Source organism: Leopardus geoffroyi, chromosome B2, assembly GCF_018350155.1.
Source record: "Leopardus geoffroyi isolate Oge1 chromosome B2, O.geoffroyi_Oge1_pat1.0, whole genome shotgun sequence".
Lineage (NCBI taxonomy): Eukaryota > Metazoa > Chordata > Mammalia > Carnivora > Felidae > Leopardus > Leopardus geoffroyi.
Window position 1 is genome coordinate 13403403 of NC_059332.1, and position 27165 is coordinate 13430567.

Consider the following 27165-nt stretch of genomic DNA (forward strand, 5'->3'; position numbering starts at 1 on the left):
ACAACATGGACCTCACCAGTGACCTGACAAAGGCGACCGCCTTTGGTGTGAAGGGCACAAAAGCCTCATGGAGGTTGAAGTGGAAAAGTGGTGATGTGGAAACAGTTGATTATCCTTCCCATTTTATGAATGAAGAAACCAAGGCTTAGAATGGTTAATTCTCTCATCCAAGGACAAAGTCCCTGGGGTCAGTTCCCGGACCCAGGCGGTGAAGGTTTGCTTCAGGGATGTGCACTCTGTGCAAGAAATTTATCCAATTCTCTTCCAAGTCGTAAAAACCAACGCTGCTCTCAAAGATGCCCTCAACTGAAAACATTCTTTCATGATGCCACTTGTGTTTCAGAGAAAAACGAGAGGGCCCGGCTCGGGCTGCAAAAAGGCATCTTTTGCTCAGCTGCGAGGGAAGGCCCGCCCCCTTTCCGCAGCCCGAGGCCGGCGCGGCCCACTGCGGCTGCGCGGGCCTGGGCGCGGCGGGGGCAGGGCGGGAGCGCGCGAGAGGGGGGCGGGAACGCGGAAGGGGCTGCGGCGCCGGGCGCCGACCGAGTCGGGGGCGGGGCCGGGCGCGAGTGTGCGGGGCGCGCGGGTGACAGGTGTGGGGACGGCCGAGCGGACCCTGGGTGGCAGCAGAGGCGGCGGCCTGAAGCCTGAGGGAGGGAGACACGGCGGCGGCGATGCTGGAGACACTGCGCGAGCGGCTGCTGAGCGTGCAGCAGGATTTCACCTCCGGGTGGGTATACGGCGGGAGACGAAAAGGAGCCGGGGGCCGGGCCGGGGCGCCGGACGCCGCCTCCTTCCCCTCCGCGCACCCAGTGCGCTCGGTTCCCATCCCGCACTTCCCGTCCCCGCCCCGTCGAGCAGAGTCAAGAACTTTCCGGCGTCGGTTCGGCGGCGTTAAGTAACTTAGGTCCCAGCAAGCCGGCTCCGCGGAGCGCGCGGAGGACGACCGGGCCCCGTCCCGGCGTTTGGGCGGCCGCGGGAGGGGAGTCACGTGGCGGGCGGCGCGCCCCCCGCTTCCGCCGCCCGTGGGACTGGGCCCGCGTCCCCTCGGTCTCCGGTGCCTGCGACGCACCTGCCGACTCGGGCCTCGGGCTTCTGCGGCCGCGCGGGGAGCTGGGCCCTCCGCCCCCTTCTCAGGGCGAAGGTCGCGGACTCCCAGTCTCTGCTTTCTCGAGCGGCCCGCTCGCGGAACCCCCCAGGCCTCGCCTGCCGCCTCTTTTCCTTTTGTTTTCTCTCGCTGCTTTTGCCCCGAGTTCGGCGCCTTGGTGAAGAAACTCTTGGGCAAGAGAAGCAGCAGCACTACAGCGACACTGTTAATACAGCTAGTGGTTAAAAGCGCAGACCAAGCGGTTCCCAAACTTTGCTTAGACTCACCTGGGAACCTTTAGCAATCTTGATCCCAGGTTGCCTCCCATACCGGTTTAATCAGGCAGGAGATGGGGTTTTGAAGATCCTCCGGGTGATTGCAGTGTGCAGTGAAGTCCCGGAACCACAGGCGTAGACTTTAGAGCCAGACTGGTAGGGATCTCCTCTCTCCCACTAAGCCACTGTATTTTTGCAAGTTCCTTGAGTTCTCATGCCTCGGTTTCCACAGCTGTACAGTGGCGATAAAGATGGTACTTACAGGGTTGGGCAGATTAATGAATTAACGTGTAAAACGCGGCCTGTGGAACAGTAAGCCCTATGGCATTTGTGGTTACTAGTTAGGGCCTAATTCATTTTGATTTTTTCTTTAGGAAAGGCATTACTTTATAAAGAATCTGTTACCTTTAGCTTACAGATCCTTTGGAGAATTTTCTGAATGAGGACATCTCAATCATCTGGTTTTAAGTTTCCAATGAGCAAGATGCTGGCTAAGATTTTATCTAATGGGACAAAAATGTTTACATTGTTTGCCTTTTGGGTGCTGAGTGGTAACAAACTGGTATATACTTGAGCACTGACCACAGGTAAATCATTTTTGATAGTTATGGTTTGGAGTTCTTAAGAATATCATAGATGCTATGGGAGTCATTCGTTTATGGTGTATTTGCATGCTTGCAATGCATGCTTTTTTTTCTCATTTAAATTGAAAGAGTAATTTCTGAGTGCAAATTATTGAAGAATTTCGGTAGGATACTGGAATAGTCTGCCTGTAGCATGAGAATGGTCATAGATAAACCCATCTGGTATGCCCCTGTTATCATTACTTCCACATTCTTTGATGACATAACCGTCCGTCTTCTGGCAGTTACTGTAACTGTCTAGGTTGTACGGATGCCTCAGAACCCATTCATACTCATGACCGTTGCTTAAGAAGGTTAAACTTACAGGGGCACCTGGGTGACTCAGTTGGTTAAGTGTCGGACTTTTGACCTCGGCTCAGGTCACGATCTCATGGTTTGAGGTTTCAAGCCCTGGGTCAGGCTCTGTGCTCACTTTGCAGAGCCTGCTTCGGATCCTCTGTCTTCTTTCTGGCCCTCTCCTGCTCCCCCCCCCCCCCCCAAATAATTAAATGTTAAAAAAAATTTTTTTTTAAAGAGGTTAAACCTAGAAATCTGGACTCTGGATCCAAACCATCCTGGGAGATCTGGATAACCTGAGTTTAGAGTTTAGGTTAGGAAGAGGGTTGGGGGGATCTGGTTAGAACCCCTTGGAAACTGACTTTACTACTTGACAACGTGATAGTCTGGGGCCACTTTGGGATTTAGACACCCTGAGAGAGCTTTCATTCCATCTAGGCACCTGGTCGACTTCTGTGCAGGTTCCTCTCAGCTGACAAACCTCTAGACGATCAGTGTGTGCCATTTAGCCTGCCACCTGGCAGGGAAATAACTCCTCTCCAGGTGATGTCTGTTTTCCAGCTGACTGTCAGCTCGGAACTCTGATGTTCATTTTTGTCAGGTTCACAAATTTCCTATGCGACCCTTGCCAAGAAAGACTCCTCTTAATTCATCTTAGTAAACTCCTCTATATTCAGCTTGAGATCAGCCTATTTGACGTCATTGAATATTTTACCTTGATGAGGAGAGATGAAATTAAACACAGCCCACGTGTATATTTCACGAAGGCACTGAGGGATCCAGAGGTGAAAGGGGCATGGCTCTCACCTCCCCCAAAAGATCAAATTGTGCCCGGCACACCTTTAGAACACTTGGCGTTAATGCCTGTAGAAACCAAAGCAGCTGGCTTCTTTTTTTTTTTTTTCAACGTTTTTTTTTAATTTATTTTTGGGACAGAGAGAGAGCATGAACAGGGGAGGGGCAGACAGAGAGGGAGTCACAGAATCGGAAACAGGCTCCAGGCTCTGAGCCATCAGCCCAGAGCCTGACGCGGGGCTCGAACTCACGGACCGCGAGATCGTGACCTGGCTGAAGTCGGACGCTTAACCGACTGCGCCACCCAGGCGCCCCTAAAGCAGCTGGCTTCTAAAATGATTGGAAATTTCCCGTGTTGGGTTGCCCGAGGGAATCAGAAGGAAGGCCGGTCTGTTTCTAGTTCCTTCAGTGTTTCCAGTGTTGCTCCTTACGGTCACCCAGAGTGGTACCCTCTCAGGGCTTTTCTGTTCATTTTCACCTTGTGAGAATTCATGAAACTAGACCTTAAATGTAGGCAAATTAACTTTTTTTTTTTGGAAGTGAAATAGGATTATCTTTATCAGTCTCACCAGGGAATGTCCCATTAGTGATAAAGCACACCTGAGGAACACAGTGAATTTCTACCTGCCATCCACACTTAGAAAAATGCAACTTTTTCTAATGAAGGCATAGTGGCCAGAGATGCTGATGGCCTGCTGGGGCCACTGGGTTGTCTGTGGACTTGGGGCCTTTTTTTATAAATTTTTGTAAGTTACAGTTATATCAAAATTGAGATAAACTTGGAAATTATATCATGTTCATTCTGGCTTAAGCAGATGGCCGGCTGACCCCAAGGGCCTCGGGAGTGAGGGAATTGGTTCTGGGCCTCACCCTCTTCCCCTCACCTAAGTGAGTCTTAATTTGATTTCACTTAGAGCTCTTAGAGCCTTTTGGAGAGTTCACATAGAACATCCACGTGTTTTTTTTGTTTTTTTTCAACGTTTATTTATTTTTGGGACAGAGAGAGACAGAGCATGAACGGGGGAGGAGCAGAGAGAGAGGGAAACACAGAATCGGAAACAGGCTTCAGGCTCTGAGCCATCGGCCCAGAGCCCGACGCGGGGCTTGAACCCACGGACCGCGAGATCGTGACCTGGCTGAAGTTGGACGCTTAACCGACTGCGCCACCCAGGCGCCCCAGAACATCCACGTTTTAAGGATTGGCTTGAGCTCTGAGGGAAACTTTTGGATGATACATGGAACACACACTTCAGATCCACTCTGGTCTTTGAGTTTTACCTTTTGAGCTGTTAGGACTAGAAGCCTCAGGACTGAAGTAATCAGGTGCACAGAACCCTCCAGGTACTGAAGATCAGATATACTGATGGTTTACAGCCACCTGTCACCGCCTGGCGTTTCCGGTTTGTGTTGCTCTGGGTTCTTGTGAGTAGGGATAGAAACCTTGTACTGTTTCCCCCCTCAGAGGCCCCCACTGCCCCGCAGCCTTATTTCTCTGCTTCCCTCCTGTGGTATCAAAACCTGCTCAAAGGAGAGGATCTAATAATCTGACTCAGTGTCGTAAAATGGTGAGATTTTGCCTAAAATTTTGACTCTCCCAGGACTACTCACCTTTTAAATAAGCAGGATAAAAAAAATCTCAATATTCAACCTGATTTAATAACTAGTGAGTTCCTACTAAGTGTCGGACAGTAGGTGATGCGCTCAAAAAGTGTCCTTTTGTCATGGCAGCTTTTTTCATTTCATTAAAAAAAAAAGATTTAAGAGGCTACACGCTCAACTTTCTTTACTAATTAGTGTCTGTATCGGGCTAGATCCTGGGGCCACAAAAGCGACTGAAACAGTCTCTGCGCTCTGGATGCTGTAGACTGGGGCGGTGTCGTGGGAGCAGAAGGAACTGAGCATTAAAGATGCACATCTGGGGCGCCTGGCTGGCGGTGGAGGGTGCAGCACTCGATCTCGGGGTTGCAGCTTCGAGTCCTGCATTGGGTGTAGAGCTCACTTAAAAATAAAATCTTAAAAAAAAAAAAAAGAAAAGAAAAAGATACAAGTGATACATGCGTGAGCCCAGAGGAAAAGAGTCATTAATTCAGATGCATTTACAGAAGGCTTCAAAGAGAAAGTGGCGCCTCGACTGGGCCTTGAAGAATGAGGAAGGATTGTACTGGCTTACGGTGAGGCATTTCCAAGACGGAAGCAGTTGTGGGAGAGGAAGCCGGGAGGGAAGGTTAGTGACTAACCGAGGCTCTTCAAGTGCTCTGCTCAATTCACTCATTTATCAAATCCTCACTGAGCACTTAACTCTGTGACCGGCGCCATTCTGGAAGCCAGGGAGGTAGCAACAGAACATGGCAGGCAGCAAATAATGTCCCTGGGCTCATTCTATTCTGCCTCTAACGGGAGGCAGAATACTTAGAAGGTCCTAAGAGGTCTTGAACAGTAAAGCAGGCGAAGGGGCTCGGGGATGAGTCGGTTGCTACGTTGTACAGGGTGGCCCTTGCATATTTTTTACACCGACCGAGCCATTTGAAGGTTTTTGGGAGGAGGTAGTAGGAGTCTGCCCGTATTTCTGGAAGAAATTTGAGAGGCGGTGCGATGGGAGAGGGCTGGAGATGTGGAGCGGGGAGATTACTTGGGAGGCTGTAGCTGTGGGCCGGGGGAGAGAGGATAAGTCCATGCTGGTAGGAATTTAACAAGCAAGGGGATGTGACAGGCCCCAATGGACGTGACAGGCCCCGGGTGGATGTGACAGGCCCCGGGTGGACGTGACAGGCCCCGGGTGGACGTGACAGGCCCCGTGACAGGCCCCGGGTGGATGTGTAAACTGGGACATAGAGGAAGTGAAAAGGGTGGAGGAATATGGAGGGTGGTAGCTTTGAAGGGTCTTAGGTGAATGATGTCATTTACAAACAAAAAGGATTGTAGAATAGTTCTGAGAAGCAGTTGACCATGAATTTGTTGTGAATTTGTTGAGATGTAAGGTGCAGCCTGACATCCAAGAAGCAATTGGAAGTTTAAGAAACCCTGAGGAGGCCGGTCGGAACTGACACGGTGGATTTGGGGTTAATTAGGGAAGAGATAGTCTAAATCCCTCTCCCTTTCCTGGGTTTGTGCAGCTTTTGTGTGACTCTGTCAGGCTTCAGAGCTTAGGGGTCACGTGTACTTTTAAGTGTGATCCATGCTGTGTTTCCGTGATCTTGTTCTTTCTTTCTTTCTTTCTTTCTTTCTTTCTTTCTTTCTTTCTTTCTTTCTTTCTTTCGAGAGAAAAAAGTATGATAAACGTTAACGGGAAAATAGACTGGATTTGGATTTGCAAGCAGAATTTAAAGTCAGAATGATGGAGACATGAATGTTAAAGGAATTGTACCTTAATGATAAAAATGTGCTCATTAATATGTTTTTGTGGTGTTTTACAACAATCACGACAGCTGATGAGGTGAGCCAAGTAGGAAATTGAAGTGCAAATAAATGGAATGCCGTTAAGGTCACCCCGGGAGGCTGAGTTAGCTGGAGAAAGCACATTTTCTGCTCATCCTTCATCGTAGTGCTCCCTATATCACTCTGTTTATCTCCTTTTTATTTTTTTTTATTTTTTTAATTTTTTTAATTTTTTTTTTCAACGTTTTATTTATTTTTGAGACAGAGAGAGACAGAGCATGAACGGGGGAGGGGCAGAGAGAGAGGGAGACACAGAATCGGAAACAGGCTCCAGGCTCTGAGCCATCAGCCCAGAGCCCGACGCGGGGCTCGAACTCACGGACCGCGAGATCGTGACCTGGCTGAAGTCGGATGCTTAACCGACTGCGCCACCCAGGCGCCCCTGTTTATCTCCTTTTTAAACCTGTCTTGGGGGCCGTTTTGCTAATCACCTCCATTTCTTAATAAGAGGCCCCCATTTTTAATATTTTTCTGCCAAACTTAAAAAAAAATAAGCGTGCTGGTCGCAAATCAAGTGAAGTCTTTAGGACAATCTAAAAATAAATTAACAGGGGCGCCTGGGTGGCTCAGTCGGTTAAGCGTCCGACTTCGGCTCAGGTCATGATCTCGCGGTCCGTGAGTTCGAGCCCCGCGTCGGGCTCTGTGCTGACCGCTCAGAGCCTGGAGCCTGTTTCAGATTCTGTGTCTCCCTCTCTCTCTGACCCTCTCCCGTTCATGCTCTGTCTCTCTCTGTCTCAATAATAAATAAACGTTAAAAATAAAATAAAATAAAATAAATAAATAAATTAACAAAGTGTTAGGGTAAATTTGAGGTTTGGTGCTTTGAACTCAAAAGTGTGTATAATTAGTTGCTTTTGGTAGAAGACAACTATCAGGTCTAAATTGATAATAGTCACATAGCAGCACTAATGTCTAACTGGGGATTGTGTGGGATTAGGAAGAAGATTGGGAATGGTGGGGAAGCCTTTTATAGGAATCTCTACTTTATTTCACCTTGACCCAATAACGTACTTAGTTTCTTACCTTTGTTGGTGGAGATCATTTTTATTATACTTTTCATTTGAGTTCGCTCTGTTTACAGAATGCTGCCAAAGTCATATTTGGAATTTTATTTAATTCCTGTGGCAAATTATTGTGGTCAATATAATACTACCGTTTTATATATGAGGAGACCGGGGTATTACACCTGGCTCAGTATTTCCTTCTTAGTGTGTCATAACATTGTGGGACATTAAATAGCTTTTATTAGTGGGTTGTTCCCAGCACAGAATCACCGTGGGAAGCTTTAAGGAGAATCATTGCACAATAAAAACAGTAAGCTAGCTTTAGTTGAATTCTGGGCTTTGAGGATGTATTTCAGAAAGGAATGTTTTGCTTTTTTTGTCACTTGTTAAATATACCTGACCTTAAACATATGTGTATAGATATATATAGATATGTTTATATCTATATATATCTATATACACACACACACATGTATACATATACACACACAAACTCACCTGACCTTATTTTTTCTCAACTTAAAGTAAGAATAATAGTCATTGTAACCCTTTATGTGTTCCTCTCCTCAACTTTCTTCACTGTTTTCATCTCCTTAGAGCTACTTTGTGTTCTCCATCAGTTTCTGTTCTAAATTTCGGCACACATGATTTATGTGGAGACAGCATGATGAGAAAAGATGAGTATCTAAAAGACTGTTTATTACAAAAATATTTTTATAAAATTTCAGACATATAAAAAACTGGAATAACACAGTGAACCCCATAAATCCATTATTCAGATTCAACAGTTGTCAACTATTGCCACATTTGCTTTGCCTCTCCCACAATTATAAAATAAATCTTAGATTTGTCTGCTACATCTCTCCTACATCAGTTTGCGTCTCTAAAAAAAAGTACAGGGGTGCCTGGGTGACTCAGTCTGTTGGGTGTCTGACTTCGGCTCAGGTCATGATCTCATGTAAGTGATTTCGAGCCCTGCATTGGGCTCTGTACTGACAGCTTAGAGCCTGGGTCCTGCTTTGGATTCTGTGTCTCCCTCTCCCCCTTTAGGTTCTGCCCCTCCCACGCTCATGCTCTTTCTCTCTCTTAAAAAATAAATAAACATTAAATTAAAAAAATACAGACATTACATACATTCAGTGCCAATGTCATACTTAACTGAATTAACACTGATTCTTTGATATTATCAATTATCCAGTCCATAATCAAATTTCCTGGTTCTTAGAAATGTCTTTTTATAGTTGATTTGTTCAACTCCAGATCAAATAAGTTCCACACATTACGTTTGGTTAAGGTCCAATTTTAAAGCAGATGGTTGTTAAGGAGCCACACGGAGAAGCCCTTACTGACCCAGCGATTTTGTTTTCAGCTGCCTGTAACATTCATTCTTTCTCTCTTATTCTAAACTAATTTTTTGTTTTTGTTTTTTTGGGGGCGTGCGGAGGAGCACGGGTGCCTGGGTGGCTCAGTCGGTTAAGCGTCCCACTTCAGCTCAGGTCATGATCTTACAGCTTGTGGGTTTGAACCCATGTTGGGCTCTGTGCTGACAGCTCAGGGCCTGGAGCCTGCTTTGGATTCTGTGTCTCCCTCTCTCTGTACCTCCCCCCACTCATGGTCTGTCTCTCACAAATAAATAAACATTAAAAAATTTAAAAAAAATAAATATTTTGAAATCTCAACCTCCACATTTGCTGGACCATATAATAAGAGTGGTCCAAAAAGGATCTTAACGGTTCCCTTGCAATATCCTTGTCCACCTAACTGTATGCAATTGTCCTGAATCCCCAAAAATAATACCAGAATCCTTGTGAGCATAATGTCCTGCTGTGTATCACCATCCTAGGATAATTCTACCTGGGATGTACAGCTAAGCGCCTTTCTCAAATTTTGGAGTGGAGGGGATAGAGCGTAACTGTCAGAAAACCTTTCCCTAGGTGTTGCTTAATCTTAGTCTAAACCGGATTTACCAGTTGCCAAAGTAAGCTTGGAAATTTATATTATTTCTGTAGGACAGTTTAGACTTTACATACAGCTCCCTAGACTCATCTGGGGAGATATATACAAGTGAGTTTTCAGTTAAAGAGATTGCAGAGTCTCTTTAACAATGTGGAAAGTTCATCTCCTCGTTATCTTACTTTTTGAGAAGCAACAGAGTAATATAAACATTTCTTGTATGAAATTGGCATTCCAGTTTGTTTAAAAAAAATAAAGGCCCTTTCTGGTACTTAGCTGGGCATTATTGACCAAGCTCTAGTCCTGTGTCAGGACTCGGACGTGTCAGGACACAGGGTTGGGGCATTCGTAGGAGAGCCAGCTTGTACGTTAGGGCAGTTTCTGGCTGAGAGCAGTAAAGTCCGTTGAGGAAGGCACACTTATTTCTAGTTTTACCAAAGACTTTTTAGGGGCTAGTGGTGGTACTGTGGTCTGTGTTTCACACTCTATTTAGAAATGAGTATTTGTTGAAATATGCACATTAAGAAGAACATTTACAGCAATATCGCATTTTATATGAGAGTCGCTCATGATTTAGTAGTCCGTTTTTGGCAATCTCTATCGTATAGTACAGAGCCGACAGCCAAAAGAAGGTGAAAGCGGGCCAGTGAGGCAAAAATAAATTGTACAAAGTCTGCATATTATGTAGAGAGGCGAACCTATTTATTCTGTGCATTTTCTGGCCCATTATCTGTTTTCTAGCCCGGTAATTTAAAACAAATAGTGGGGAGCCTGAGTGGCTCAGTCAGTTAAGCGTCTTGATATCAGCTGGGGTCATGATCTCACGGGTTCGTGAGTTCCAGCCTTGCGTTGGTCTCCATGCTGACAGCACAGAGCCTGCTTGGGATTCTCTCTCTCTGCCCCTCCCCCCCCCCAATATAAGTAAGTAAATTTTTTTAAAAAGTAAAAAAGCGGATAGGGAGGGAGGAGGCTGCAATAGTTAAGTAGCCAGCAGAAGCAGGAAGTTATCACAGATAACCAAATGACCAGTGTTGGAGATAGAGCGCTTAAATTTAGAAAAAACAGACACAGGATCCCAAACAAACTCAGATCCCCGTCGATTGGTCTCACGTTGGCAAGCGAAGAGCCATTCCTTGCTCGGAAACGTCTGAGGAGATGGCTGTTTCGCCACAAAACGTAATCGATCGTATTCATAAAAATGACCTGGAGTTAGCAGAACATGTTAAATAGAGTGTATCGAGTCCTTTTTCATGAGAAAGGTTTGTAATATACTTTAGGAAGCTTTTTATCAATGTGTAAAATTTCACAAAATGTTGGTACTTAAAGAGCTTTGAGTGCCCGGTTATAGTATCTACTTAATAAAATGTGCTGCTTTGATAATCTTTGTTACCTACCAAATTCACCTGTGTGAACTGCTGCTTTTTCTAATGATGCCAGCTAAGTGACATTTCTCTAGTCTGATCACACTTCGGGATTGTTTCTAAAAAAGGGATTGGGGCAAGAACAAATATAAAGGTGCTTGCTATAGATACTCTGTTTTGGGTGCCTTACAGTAAACACTCAAGTACTTGTCTGTAGAGGTGCTTCATTCTTGCCAAAAAATAATTAGCTGATCTGACCTCAAATTATAACAACTGTGAAATTTATGGTTGAAAAGAAATCTCTTAACCTGTAAAGATGTGATATTTTATACTTGTTGAATTATAGGCTGAAGACTTTAAGTGACAAGTCAAGAGAAGCTAAAGTAAAAAGCAAACCAAGGTAAGCCTGTGCTAAGATTTAATTTCCTGTGATGTAAATTTCATATGACGACATTGGGGCTCTAGTTGTAATAGTATTGTTACTTTAATGAATTTTGCATTTGTTGAGCACATTTGACTGCAATCTGATTATTTATAAATTTTGTTAACACTGGAAAGTTTTCTGATAAAATTGTAAAATGGTTGAGGAAGTGGTGAGATGTAGTTGTATTATTCTAGGACAACCAGTGGTTATTTTATTGTTTGATCACAATTAATCATTTCTGTATATTGAACACAAAGTAACAGTCCTGCGTTATCGAGAAGCAGATTAATAATGAAACCATACTTGGCAAGGGAGCCTCGTTAGCTGTGTCACTTGACATGTATGAAAACCAGTGTTTCGCAACTTCTTCATTTTTTTTAAATAAGTGAAGCATGACCAAATTTCACTTTCAACTTAGTGATTATGAGCTTTTTATTTTTTTAAATTATTTTTTAATGCTTATTCATTTTTGAGAGACAGAGTGTGAGGGGGGTGGGCAGAGAGAGAGGGAGACCAGAATCTGAAGCAGGCTCCAGGCCCTGAGCTGTCAGCACAGAGCCCTACGTGGGGCTTAAACCTGTGAACTGGGAGATCGTGACCTGAGCCAAAGTTAGACACTTAACTGGCTGAGCCACCCAGGTGCCCTGAGATTATGAGCTTTTAAAAAAAAAAAATTTTATCATGTAGCATTTTATTAAAGTGTTCATTGTATTATGTGCTAAGAAGAATCTGTAGGGCAAAGTGATGGATGATAGTACATTACAGTATTTTATTTTATTTTATTGCATTTTGTTTTATTTTATTTATATTATTTTATTTTATTTTTTTCCTAAATGTTTATTTTTGAGAGAGCGTGAGCATGAGTGGGGGAGGGGCAGAGAGAGAGGGGGACAGAGGATCTGAAGCAGCCTCTGCTGTCAGCAGGGAGCCTGATGTGGGGCTCAAACTCACAAACCCTGAGATCGTGACCTGAGCTGAAGTCAGATGCTCAACAGACTGAGCCACCCAGGTGCCCCTACAGTATTTTAATTGTGAAATAAAGCAGTACATTTCTCTAAAAGTTTAGGTAAACTGTCATTAGTAATTTAAAAATATTTCACATCATAATTATAATGTCAAAATTCTCATATAGGTTTTTGTTTTTGTTTTTATTTTTAGTCGGCCTAAATCAGAAAGAATTTTAATAAAATAAGTGGGGTTTTTTTTTTGGCAGGACTGTTCCGTATTTGCCAAAGTACTCTGCTGGACTAGAATTACTTAGCAGGTAAGTGTTTTCATTTAAATAACAAAATTATGCTTCTGACTGTTGCCTAAAAATATTTGATAATTTTATAAATAGAAAATGTAAAACAACTAAATCTTACCCAAACATAGTGATTAGAAATTACTTACTTGTTCATTTCCCTGAAGGATTTTTACTTTTCATTGATTAGTGCAAAGGCCATTCAGACTTTGAGCAGATTGGTCACTATTATCTTTGCTCATCAATACTTTATTATGTGTATTTATTATGTTTCTGGTTTTTCTTTTGTAAGAACATTGATTTTGAATCTGAGTCTTTGATACTTCTTTTACTTTGATTTTTAATTTTACACCATTTCATCTCGACTCCTCTCCTGTTGGCATGCAGATTAATATTAAAAGGCATGATTTTCTTAGATATGGCAACAAAAGCATAAACAACAGAAGAAAAAAATAGGTTAAGTTGGGCTTAGACAAATTAAAAACCTCTGTACTTCAAAGAACCCATCAAGAAAGTGGAACAGTCCACAGAATGAGAGAAATATTTGCAACTCATATATCAGAGGGATTTGAATCTAGAGTGTACAAGGAACTGTGATAACTCAATGATAAAAAAACAACCCAATGAAGGAGAGGCAAAGGACTTGAGTAGATAGTTGTCCAGAGAAGATATAAATGGCCAATAGTCACATGAAAAGATGCTCAGCGTCATTTGTGATGCTCGTCAAGACCACAGTGAGATACCACCTCACACCCACTAGCATGGCCGTCATCAGAAAGGCGCTAGCAAGTGTCGATAAGGATGTGGAGAAATAGAACTCCTTGCACTGCCGGTAGGAGTGGAAAAAATGGTGCAGCTCCTGTGGAAAATTGTTGGGTAGTTTCTTTAAAAAGTTAATCATAGAATTACCATGCGACCTGGCAATTTCACACCAAGAGAATGGAAAACTCACGTCTGCATAGAAGTGTGTACACAAATGTACTTAGCAATGTTATTCATAAAGCAGAACTAAGCAGCCTAAAAGTGGAAACAACACGGATGTTCATCAACTGGTGAGTGTATATGCAGCCACAGAAAGTAGTGGAGTGCTGATACAGGCCACAGCCTGGGTGAGACCCCAAAACATTATGTTAAGCAAGAGGAACCAACACAAAAGTCATGTATTACATGATTCCATTTGTATATAAAATGTCCAGAAGAGGCAGATCCATAGAGACGGATAGATTAGTGGTTGTCAAGGATTGGTGGTGGGGGAGAGGGGAATGAGTAGTGGCTACTAATGAGAGTGGGGTTTCTGTTTGGGGTGACGAAAATGATTTGGAATTAGACGGTAGTGACAGTTGCCCAACTCCGTGAATATGCTAAAAACTATTGATTGATATACTTTAACAGACTGAGCCACCCAGGCGCCCATGAATTATATACTTTAAAAGGATGTATTTTATGGTATGTGAATTACTTCAATATAGGTGTTACAAAAATAAATATATAGTTTATGTTATGTGCAGTTCTGAACTTAATAACGTGTCCCCTGACAGATATGTGGTAACGACGTGTGCAGTGCGAGATCTCCTCCTCCTGATGTGCGTTTATTATGACACAGTCCCCTTTGCCTACATTTTGCTTTATCTTTTCTGGTTCTTCAGTGGGTTTCTTTTTATGGTTGCTAAATATAGAGATTTTTTTCTTTTCTCAAAAGTGCTTAACTTGATATTAACTTCTTCTTTGGTTTTGTTGAGTGAAGAGCATAAGTGAACATGAAAGAAGGTGTAGTAAAAATTAATCAGTGGTGTATTGCTTACATTTTATCCCTATTTTTTTTTAAATTGAGTGATTTAGTTGAATGAACCTCATTGAAAGATTTATTTTAGAAGTGTAGACTTACGTGTGTGGTAGATTTTTGGAGTGGAGTGCGTCTTGGGGCTTAATATGAAAATTTACAACCATAGGAAGATGCCTCTAATGTGTTCATTCAGTGCATTGAAACACAGTCTTTTCTCTTCGGAACTAATATGAAGTGGAGGAAAGACCATTTTAAATGGCAGATCTCTGTATTACAATTTTTTAACTGTTAAAAACTAATAAAATACACATAACAAAATTTACCATATCAACCGTTTGTAAGTGTGCAACTCAATAGTGTTAAGTACATTCACACTGTTATGCATCCAGTCTTCAAAACTTTCCATCTTGCAAAACTGAAACTCTGCCCATTAAACAGTTCCCCGTTGCCCCCTTCCCTGTCTCTGGTGACCGTCATTTGACTTTCTTTTTCTATGAATTTGACTACTCTAGGTACCTCATAGAAGTGAACCCATATAGTATTTGTCTTTTTGTGACTGGCTTATTACACTTAGCTTACTGTTTTCAAGATTTATCCATGCTCAAGCATATGTCAGAATTTTCTTTTCAAGGCTGATTAATGTTTCATTATCCATTTTTGTTTATCCATTTTTTTTTGTTTGTTTAACCATTCATCTGTTAACGAACACTTAGGCTGGTTCCACCTTTTAGCTATTGTGAGTAAGGCTGCTGTGAACAGGAGTGTGCAAATCTCTCTTCAAGACCCTTTCAGGTTTTTTGGGTATATACTCAGTTGCCGGATCATGTGGTCATTCAAGTTTTAAGTTTTTGAAGAGCCACTCTACCATTAGATAGCAGCCACATGACTTTACATTCTCACCGGCTATACACAGCACTCCCATTTATCCATAGCTTCAGCAAAACTTGTTATTTTCTGTTTTGGTTTTTTGTTTTGTTTTGTTTTACAATAGTCATTCTAATTGGTGTGAAGTGGTATGTCATTGTGGTGTTGATTTGTATTTCCCTAATGATTGATGATTGTGAGCATCTTTTCATGTGCTTATTGGGTTGTTATCTTTAGAAACATGTCTATTCAAGCGTTTTGCCCATTTTTGCATAGGGTGGTTTTTTGTTATTGAGTTTTAGGAGTTCTGTATGTGTCTGGTTATTAATCTCATATCAGATACGTGATTTGCAAATATTTTCTCCCATCCTGTGGGTTGCCTTTTTACTCTGTATTCTTTAATGCCCAAAATGTTTTAATTTTGATGGAAGTCCAGTTTGTCTGTTTTTTGTGCCTGTGGTGTCATCTCCAAGATATCATTGCCAAATCCCATGTCATGAAGCTTTTCCTATGTTTTTTTTTTCCTAAGACTTTTATAGTTTTAGTACTTGTGTTTGGATTTTTGATCCATATCGTTTACTTTTGTACCTGATGTTAAGTAAGGGCCCAACTTCATTATTTAACATGTGGATATCCGGTTTTCCCAGCTCCATTTGTTGAAAAGACTATCCTTTCCCCGTTGCATGGTCTTGCAAAGCTTGTTGAAAATTATTTGACCATGTATGTGAGAGTTTCTTTCTGGGTTATTTCACTGGTCTAGATTTCTGTTTTTATAACAGTGGCACACTGTTTTGATTGCTGTAGCTTTGCAGTTTTTTTTTTTTTAAGTTTATTAGAGAGAGAGAGCATGAGTGAGGAAGGGACAGAGAGAGATAGAATCCCAAGCAGGCTACATGCTGTCAATGCAGAGCCTAATGCAGGGCTTGATCCTATGAACCATGAGATCATGACCTGAGCTGAAATCAAGAGTCAAATGCTTAACTAACTGAACCACCCAGGTACCCCTATAGTAAGTTTTGAAATCAGCAAGTATGAGTCCTCCAACTTTGTTCTTATCAAGGTTGTTTTGGCTATTCAGGGTCCCTTGACATTCCAAATGAATTTTATGATGGATTTTTTTCTGCTTCTACAAAAAATGTCATTGGGGTTTTGATAGAGATGGCCTTAAATATTAACCGATTACTTTCTGTTATTATTGACAACATTTTAATGATATTAGTCTTCCAGTCCATGAACCTGGGATATCTTTCCAACAATTTATGACTTCTTTAATTTCTTTGAGAAGTGTTTTGTAGTTTTCATTGTACTAGTCTTTGATTATCTTTGTTAAATCCTCAATTTTTTAATGTTATCATAAGTGGAATTTTTAAATTTCTTTTTTGAATTTTCATTTTCAGTATATAGAAATGCAACTGACTTTGTGCATTGATTTTATATTTTGATACTTTGCTGAATTTGTTTATTCTAACAGGGTTTGTTTTTGTGGAGTCCCTAGGCTTTTCTACATTTAAGATTATATCATCAGCAAACATAATTTTACTTCTTTCCTTCCAATTTGGTGTCTTTTATTTCTTTTTCTTGCCTAATTGCTCTGGCTAGATCTTCCAGTACTATGTTGAATAGAATTAGCAAAAGCAGTCATTTTTGTCTTTTTTGTGGTCTTAGAAGAGAAGCTTTCAATCTTTTGTCATCAACTATGATGATAGCTGTGGGTTTTTCATATATGGTTTTATTATGTTTACATAGTTTCCTTTTATTCCGTGTTTTTTGAGATTTTATCATGAAAGTATATTGACTTTTGTCAAATGCTTTTTCAACATCATGTTGAAGTTATGTATTTATTCCCCTTGATTTTATTACTGTGGCATATTACATTGATTGGTTTCCATATGTGGAACCATTCTTGAATTCTAGGGAAAAAATCCCAATAGGTCATGGCATATAATCCTTTCAGTATGCTCCTGAATTCACTTTGCATCACTGTTTATATAGGATATGTCATTTTATTGTAGTGTCTTTGTCTGGCTTAGGTATCAGGATAATGCTGGCCTTACAATAAGGGAGTGTTCCCTCCTGTTCAGTTTTTTGGAAGAGTTTCAGATGGTTTGGTGTTTTTTAAATGTGGGGCAGAATTCATCAGTGAAATCATCAGGACCCAGGCTTTTCTTTTTTGGGGAGGTTTAAAACATTTTTTTCCCAGTTTTATTGAGATATAATTAGATATGTCGCTGTATAAGATTAAGGTGTACAGTATGGTGGTTTGACTTCCGTGTATTGTGAAATGATCACAACAAAGAGTTAACATCCATCATCTCAGAGAGATAAAACAAAAAAGCAAAAAAATAAAAATTTTTCCTGTGATGAGAACTCTTAACTTTCATATGTGTTATATGTTAGTATTACTATACACATCATGTTGCACGGTACATTGTGGTAGGAGTTTATACTTTCTGACCACCTTTCTCCAATTCCTTCCTCTTCCACTCTGCCTCTGGTAGCCACAAATCTGATCTCTCTCAGTTTGGATTTTTTCTTTTTTTTATTCTGCATGTAAGTGAGATTGCACGATTATTTGTCTTTGTCTGATTTATTTCATTTCGGTTAGCATAACGGCCTCAGAGTCCATTCATGTTGTCACAAATGGCAGGTTTTCCTCGTTTTTTTAATGGCTGAATAATATTCCGTTGTATATACTCTGTATATATATACACATATATATATATATGCATCACTCACCCATCAGTGGATGCCTAGGCTGTTTCCATGTTTTCACTATTGTAAATAATGCCACTATCAACGGGGGGGGGGGGGGGGGTTGTAGATATCTTTTTGAGTTAGTGTTGTTTCCTTTGGGTAAATACCCAGAACTGATGGGATTACTGGATTGTGTGGTATTTCTGTTTTTAATTTTTTAAGGATCCTTTGTTATGTTTTCCATAGTGGCTATACCTGTTTACAGTCCCTCCAACGGTGCAACCGAGGGTTCCTCTTTCTCAACGTCCTCACCAGAATTTGTTGTATCTTTTTGATGATAGCTATTCTAACAGGTGGAAGGTGGTAGTTCCCTGTGGTTTTGATTTGTGTAATAATTAGTGATGTTGAGCATCTTTTCATATGCCTGTTAACCATTCATATATCTCTGGAAAAATGTCTAGTGACATCTTTTGTACATTTAAAAAATTACATTATTTGGGGTTTTTTGGGTATTGAGTTGTATGTGTTCCTTATGTATTTTAGATATTAATCTTTTGTCAGATACATGGTTTGGAAATTTTTTTTCCCTTTAGGCTGTCTTTTCACTTTGTTATTTCTTCTGCTCTGCAGAAGCTCTTTATTTTGATATATTCCCACTGCTTTTTGTTGCTTGTACTTTAGGTTTGATAGCCAAAAAACCATTGCCAAGACCCATGTCATGGAACTTTTTACCTGTGTTTTCTTCCAGGAGTTTCATGGTTTCATGTCTTACATTTCATGTCTTTAATCCATTTTGAGTTAATTTTTGTGAGAGTATAAGTTAGGGGTATAGTTTCATTATTTTACATGTGAATATCCCATTTTCCTAGGACTGTTTATTGAAGAGAGTGTCTTTTCCATTGAGTATTCTTAGCTCACTTGTCAAATATTAGTTGACCATGTATGCTTGGGGTTATTTCTGGACTTTCTATTCTGTTCCATTGATCTATTTGTTTTTAGGCCAGTTCCAGACTGTTTTGATTACTGTAGCTCTGTACTATATCTTGAAATCGGGAAATGTGATGCCTCTTTATTCTTGTTTCTTAGGTTGCTTTGGTTATTTGGGATCTTTGTGGTTCCATATAAATTTTAAGATTGCTTTTTCTACTTAAAAAAAAAATGCCATTGGAATCTTGATAGGGATTGCATTAATCTATGGATAGCTTTTGGTAGTATTGACATTTTAACAGTATTTTCCCAGTCTATGAACATGGGATACCTTTCCATTTATTTTCATCTTTGATTTCTTACATCATTACCTTATACCTTTCAGAGTAGAGATCTTTCCCCTTCATGGTTAAGTTTATTCCCAACTATTTTATTGTTTCTGTTGCTATTGTAAATGAGATCATTTTATTTTTCAGATGATTTGTTGTTAGTGTATAGAAACGCTACTGATTTTTGTACGTTAATTTTGCATCCTGCAGTTTTATTGAGTTTGTTGGTTAGATCTAACAGGTTTTTTTTGGCAGAGTCTTTAGGATTTTCTATATATAAAATTATGTCATTTACAAATAGAGACAACTCTACTTACTCCTTTCCAATTCTGATGCCTTGTGTTTCATTCCTGATTGTTCTGGCAAGGACTTCTAGTACTGTGTTGAATAGGAATGGTGAGAGTGGGAGCCCTCGGTGAGAGTGGGAGCCCTTGTTCCTGATCTTAGAGGAAAACTTACAGCCTATCATCACTGAGTATGATGTTAGCTGTGAGCTTATATATGGCTTTTATTATGTTGAGTTACATTCCTTTTATACATAATTTGTTAATAGTTTTTATCATGAACAGATGCTGAATTTTATCAAATGCTTTTTCTGCATCTATCGAGATGATTGTATGATACTTTTTCAGTTCTATTAATGTGCTATATCACATTGATTAGTAGAGGTTGAATCATCTTTTTATCCCTGGTGTAAATCCTACTTGATCATGGTGAATGATTATTTTAATGTACTGCTGAATTCAACTTGCTGGTATTTTACTGAGTTTTTACATCCATCTATTCATCAGGGATATTGGTCTGTAGTTTTCTTTTCTGATAGTGTCCTTTTCTGGGTTTGGTTTCAGGGTACTGCTAGCCTCCTGAAATGTGTTTGGGAGCATTCCTTTTCAGTTTTTTTTTTGGAAGAGTTTGAAAAGGATTGGCATTGATTCTTCTTTTCAAGAAGAAACATTTCATGTTTAGTAAAATTCACCAGTGTAGCCATCTCATGCTGGGCTTTTCCTTCATTGGGAGATTTTTGATTACTGATTCAATCTTCTTACTAGTAATTGCTATTCAAACTTCTCTGTTTCTGATTCCATTATGGTAGTTTGTATGTTTCTTTTTTTAAAGTTTTTTTTTTTTTTAATGTTTATTTTTGAGAGAGACAGAGACAGAACGTGAGTGGGGGAGGGGAAGAGAGAGAGGGAGACACAGAATCTGAAACAGGCTCCAGGCTCTGAGCTGTCAGCACAGAGCCCGATGCGGGGCTTGAACTCACGGACTGTGAGATCATGACTTGAGCTGAAGTCGGACGCCCAACCGACTGAGCCACCCAAGTGCCCCAGTTTGTATGTTTCTAAGACTTTTTCCATTTCTTCTCGGCTGTCCAGTTTGTTGGTGTATAGTTGTTCATAGTACCCTCTTATGATCCTTTGTATTTCTGTGGTGTCAAATGTAATGTCTCCTCTTTAATTTATAGTTTTGTGGGTTTGGGTCCTCTGTCATTTTTCCATGGTTAGTTAGTCTAGGCTAAAGTTTTGTCAATTTTGTCTTTCCAAAGAATCAACTCTTAGGTTGGTTAATCTTTTTTATTGTTTTTCTGTTCTCTATTTCATTTATTTTTTCTTTAATCTTTATAATTTCCTTCCTTCTGCTAACTTTGGGCCCTTCTTGTTTTTCTGGTTTCTTAAAGTGTAGAAACTTAGGTTGTTTATTTGAGATCTTTCTTTTTAATGTAGGCATTTGTTATGAACTTTCCTCTTAGAACTGTATCCCATAAGTTTTAGTATGTTGTACTTCCATTTTAATTTGTTTCAAGATACATTTTTATTTCCTGTTTAATGTCTTCTTTGATTCATTGATTGTTCAGGAGCGAAATTTTCAGTGACTGATGCAATCTTCCTTACTAATTATGGGTCTTTTCAGATTTTCTGTTTCTTTGGGATTCAGTCTTGGTAGGTTTTATGTTTCTAGGAATTTGTCCATTACATCTGGGTTATCCAATTTGTTGGCATACAGTTACTCATAGTACTCCCCTATAATCCTTTTTGATTTCTGTAAAATTGATAATTTCCCACTTTTCTTTCTAATTTTGAGTCTTCTTTTTTTTCCTCCTTAGTCCACTTAAAGATTTAATTTTGTGAATCTTTCTAAAGAACCAATTTTTTATTTCACTGATTTTTCTCAATATTTTTATTCACTATTTTATTTATCTGCCCTAATGTTTACTTTTTCTTCCTTCTGGTAGCTTGGGTTCAGTTTATTCTTTTTCTACTTCCTTAAGTTGTGAAGTCAGGCTGTTGATTTGAGATCTTCCTTCCTTTTTAATGTAAGCATTTATAGCTATAAATTTCATTCTTAGCCCTGTTTTTCTTGAGTCCTTAAGTTTTGGTATGTTGTAGTTTTATTTTCATTCATCTCTTAATACAGTCTGATTTATGATTTTTTTTCTTTGACCCATTGGTTATTTAAAAGTTTTAATTTCCACAAATTTGTGAATTTTTCAGTTTTCCTTTCGTTCCTTTTTGATTTCAAACTTCATCCCATTGTGGTTAGAAAAGATACATTGTGTGATATCTATGTCTCTTTTTGTTTTAAAAAAGTGTATATATATATACACACACATATATATGTGTATATATGTGTACGTATGTGTATATATATGTATATGTATGTATATATGGGCTGTTTTTAGAGCAATTTTAGGTTCACAGCAAAATTGAGCAATAGGTTCAGAGATTTCTCATTTACTCCCCTTTAAAAAATCTATTGAGAGTTAATCTGTGGCTTAGCAAATGATCCATCCTGGAAAATTTCCCATGTACACTTGAGAAGAATGTGTATTCTGCTGCTGTTGGGTAGAATGTTCTGTATATATTTATATATCTAGTTGGCTTATTGTGGTGTTCAGGTCCTCTCTTAAGTATCTTTTGTCTGGTCATTTTAACCGTTATTGAGAGTGAGGTATTGAAGTCTCTGTTATTGGAGAATGGTTTATTTCCCCCTTCAATGGTGTCAATTATTGCTTTGCATATTTGAAGATTATTGTTAATGATCTTACTAGTTGTACTCTTACTGAGTACATTTATTAAAGAGTATCATTATTAAAACCAGGAAATCGACACTACCCTATAACCGACAGACCTCATTCAGATTTCATCAGCTATCCCACAAATGTCCTTATTTGGGGACCAGGATCCAATCCAAGATCATAAATTGTACTTAGTCACTCTATCTCCTTCATCCCCATTAATCTGGCACAGTTCCCGAGTCTTTGTTTTTCATAACCTCGACACTTGGAGAGTACTTTTTTGTTATTTTGCAGAATGTCCCTCAGTTTGGGTTTATGTGCTATTTTCTCATGGTTAAATTCAAGTCAGTGGTGTTTTGGCAAGAATACCAGGAGGGCAGTATTGTGTCCTTTTCAGGGCATCATATTAGTAGGCACATGATGTTTACGTGTTTCATTAGTCTTGATCACTTGGTTAGGGAAGTGTCTTCATGGTTTCTACACTGTTACACTGTTTCCCCCCTTTTAATTTATGTGTGTCCTTTGGGGAGATACCTTGAGACTATGTAAATATTTTGTTTCTCTTCCTAATTTCACCCAGAATTTTAGCATCCATTAGAATTCTTTCCTGAAACAGTTATTGTTGTGCTTAGGAAGTGGTGATTTTTTTTATCATTTTTTTCTACAGTTATTAATAGGAATTCTACTACAGAAGTACTTTTCCCTTCTTCCCCATTCATTTATTCAGTTATTTATTTAAAACACTGTGGGGGTAAAAAAAAATAAATAAAAAATAAAAATTAAAAAATAAAACACTGTGGGGGTGCCTGGGTGGCTCAGTCGGTTGAGCGTCCGACTTCGGCTCAGGTCATGATCTCACGGTCCGTGAGTTTGAGCCCCCCGTCGGGCTCTGTGCTGACAGCTCAGAGCCTGGAGCCTGTTTCAGATTCTGTGTCTCCCTCTCTCTCTGACCCTCCCCCGTTCATGCTCTGTCTCTCCCTGTCTCAAAAATAAATAAACGTTAAAAAAAAAATTAAAAAAAAAATAAAACACTGTGAACTCTTGGAAGTTTGTTTTATTCCTCGAGTTATAACTCATTACTACCATTATTAATTTGCTGCTCAGATTGTCCCAGGTTTGGCCATTGGAAGCCGCTTCAGGTTTCTTCTGTGTCCTTGTGAAATCCTATTATTTTTTGAGTTGCTTTTTTCTTTTTCTTTTTTCTTTTTTTTTCTTGGCACCATAGGAGTTCCAGGTTCAACTTTATTTATTTATTTTAATGTTTATTTATTTTTGAGACAGAGACAGAGCATGAACAGGGGAGGGGCAGAGAAAGAGGGAGACTGAAGACAGAGTCTGAAGCAGGCTCTAGGCTCCGAGCTGTCAGCACAGAGCCTGATGCGGGGCTGGACCGTGAGATCGTGACCTGAGCCAAAGTCGGATGCTTAACCGACTGAGCCACCCAGGCACCCCCAGGTTCAACTTTAGATAGTGTTTTTTTTTTAAATGTGTGGTTTGCATTGAGAATTATTTTTGGCTTTTTTTTAGGTATGAAGATACATGGGCTGCACTTCACAGAAGAGCCAAGGAATGCGCAAGTGCTGGAGAGGTAAAGAATGGGCTAACCTTGGGGGGGAAAATCTCTTTTTGCAGCGTTGAATTTTAAGAAATTAAATTTGGAATTGCATTAAAGTATCTTGCAGGATATCTGAAATTGAATTTAGTAGTTATGAAACCCCTAAATTAAATTTTTGCAATTCTTCTCAACTAAATCTAAGCTGAGTTAGGCGTAGAGAGTTTATGACTTTTATCCTCAAGTCTCAAGGAGATATTTGGTTCATCTCAGTATAATGTTTTGAAGTTGAGTCTGATGCCTAAAACCATTAATTTGCTTACCAAATAAATGTAAAAGTTTCAGGGGTCATCCTCAATTCACTTAGGGGAACAAACTACTTTGAGGCATTATGTGTAGAGTATATAATGTATAAAAGTGATTGTACTTTTTATAAAGTGTACTTTTATTGTGTATAAAAGTGATTGTGATGAGAAGTATTTGGTACACGTACTTATAGCTTTATTAGCCAAGATTAAATACTCTGTCCTATGGTTGTCAGTCAGACTTACTTCTTTATAAAAACACTTCTGTGATTCTGAATTTTAATTAACGTAGACTGACTTTCTTAACCACTTACCTAGATGTGGGAAGCTGTAATAGTTACATAGAGAAGAGTAATATATGTGATGAAAGTTAGACATTAGTGTTTCTCTTAGAAATTACTGACAAGGGGGAATATAGGTTTCTGGTAGTAAGGCAGACCAGGTACTTTGAAAAGCCCTGTAGCTGTAAAACACTTAAATGCTGGATAGATATTTTAAAAATTATTTAATGCATTAGGCTCACAAAAAAGGGAGATCCTAAAGGGGGGAAAAAAAAGAAAACAGAAGAAAAAAGGGAACCGAAATCAGAGTGGTTAAAAAACAAACAAACATGGAAGCTGGGGTCAAATACTAAAATAAAAGCTTCAAGATTTATGGAGAAAGGAGACTCTGTGGGGAACTGGGTCTGAGACGCATACAGCTCCTGAATCTTTGAAGCAGCTGTATCCCTCAGTGAAAGGTTAAGGTAGGGGAAAAAAAGCTACCTGTCTACAAAAGGAGGCAACAGGGAAATCTGTCTTTGTAACAGCTTGGAAAAAATCCAGTCCTGTTTCTAGATTTGTTACCATCATCTTGGCCTCATATCAGTGCGGAGCCCCACTCCATACTTCCTGCATGATTGAGGAAACACTGAATTAAAATAAAGGGAACACAGGTGACTGTGTTCTTTGACACCCAACAGAAACAAACACAAAGTCTGTGTGGATGAAACTGTAAACCTAGGCCCCTCAATATTTCTACAGACCAACTTTCTTTTTTTTCCTACGGATTTATTTTCTGCCACCTCTCCAAAAAAAAAAAAAAAAAAAATTTAGCAAACACACAGATATATTATGAAGTTTGAGAGGCACCAGAACCAAAGAATAAGACTTAGACCTACAAAAGACATTAGATATTGCACTGTTGGATATAGACTGTTAAATAGGTATATGCAGAGTCTTTTAAAGAGATAAAAGGTGGATTAAAAAATGAGTAAGGAATAAGGCTTTGTCAAACAGGACTCTAAAAAGTCAGTGACATTAAAAATCCAAAGTGTGTGCTTAAACAGCAATTGTATACAGCTGAAGAGAGAAAATAGCAATGAAGAAAGAAAGTCACCTACTTAGAAGGGATCTCGGAGGTAAGGAAGGGATCTCGGAGATAAGGAAGAGATAACTGAGATAAGAAAGGGATCTCAGAGATAAGAAAGGGATCTCTAAGATGAGGAATCTCGGAGATAAATATGAAAGAGGGGTTAGTAGAGAATAGTTACAGAAGATCTTTAGGTTGAACCCAGTGAGATTACCAGTATTGGACTAATTTTGCTCTGTAAAGTTAGTGTTTCATATGGATCAGCTTATCTAATAAACATTCTAGAAATAATGAGGGGAAGGCAATATAGGAAAAACTAAATATGTAAAAGACCAATAGAACTACAAGGGAAAAAACAGATAAATCTGTGATCAAAATGGGAGAATTTTAATTCATTCCTCTTAGTTGATAGAAAAAAAAAAAAAAAAGACAAGATAAAAGAAGTATGGATATAGGAGATTTAAATAATGTGATTAACAAATTTGACTTGACGGACAAATGTAGAACACTGTCCTAGCAAATGTGAAGTACAGGTTCTTTACAGCATGTTTAGAACACTTGAAAATCGACCATTTACTGAGCTGTAAAGCAATTCTCAACAAGTTTTGTATAAGTGAAGTCATACAGACTATTCTGTGATCCCACTGCAAATGAAGCTGAAAATCAATACAGGAAGACAATTTTGAAAATTCTATAGGTCTGGAAATAAAAAATATTATGACTAGTTTATGGTGCAAAGAAGGAAAATTATTGAAAACTTTATTTTGAAAAACGTTTTTAAAAAATATTTATTTTTGAGAGAGTGGGAGAGATATAGAGCACGAGCAGGGGAGGGCAGAGAGAGAGGGAGACACAGAATCTGAAGCAGGCTCCAGGCTCTGAGCTGTCAGCACAGAGCCCGACGCGGGGCTTGAACTCACAAGCCATGAGATCATGACCTGAGCCGAAGCCGGACACTTAACTGACTGAGCCACCCAGGAACCCTGGTATTGAAAACTTTAAAATTTACATGTAAGTTGTTGAATTTGCTCAAGTCTACTTAGATGGAAGTTTTATAGAGAAAAAAGAAAGACTGACAGTGACCTAAACTAACTTAAGAATTTGGAAAGCGAACAGAATAAGCCTTGAAGAAAGAATGGAAAAGACGATAGAGATAAGAGAAGTAAATGAAGTAGAATATAAAAATACAGTAGAAACTAAAAGTGAAAAGTTCTTTTTTTTTTTTTTAAAGTTTTACTTATTTTTAAGTAATTTCTACACCCAGCGTGGGGCTTGAACGTACAACCCTGAGGTCAAGAGTTGTGTGCTCTACCAACTGAGCCAGCCAGGTGCCTCCAAAGTGAAACGTTCTTAGAAAAGACTAATATAGTAGATAAATCTCTAATGGTGTTCATCAAGAGACAAATAATGTTAAGAATTGAAGAGAATGTTACCAGTTATCACAGAGAGCAAAAAGATTGAGTTTGTGAACAACTCTGACAAATTTGAAAACTTAGATGAAATAGCAAAAATCCTAGAAATTTTTACCAAAATCAATTCTAGAAGCAATTCAAATAGGGAATAGGAAATTGCATTAGTGATTAAAAATTGTTTCTGCTCAGAAAGTGCTGCAGACTTAGATAGAAGAGTTCTATCACACTTGGGGAATCTACCGTTTCAGTGTTAAACCAACTCTTGTAGCAAATGAAAAAGGGGAAACTGTGCCCAACCCACTGAATGAGACTAACATAACTTTAATACTGAAACCAAACAAGGGAAGTATGAGAAAGTGACACTGAGGTCCAGTCTCACTCATGAATATAGATATAAAAATTATGAACAAAGTCCTCATCTCTCGCTTAACTTCAGTTT

General features: G+C 39.6%; 1 protein-coding gene across 2 annotated transcripts in view; it reads left to right on the top strand.

The window, feature by feature from the left end:
- Positions 1-509: 509 nt before the first annotated feature.
- The window catches only part of DTNBP1 (dystrobrevin binding protein 1), a 129489-nt gene continuing 102833 nt past the window's right edge, over positions 510-27165 (top strand). Inside the window, exons 1-4 of one of the 2 annotated variants that reach the window (XM_045497337.1) lie at positions 510-727; positions 11174-11227; positions 12465-12515; positions 23635-23695. In XM_045497337.1, coding sequence (XP_045353293.1) covers positions 672-727; positions 11174-11227; positions 12465-12515; positions 23635-23695 — 222 coding nt within the window. In that variant the 5' untranslated portion in view covers positions 510-671. The remainder of the gene's footprint in view (positions 728-11173; positions 11228-12464; positions 12516-23634; positions 23696-27165) is intronic. The other variant, XM_045497336.1, reaches the window with a different exon arrangement.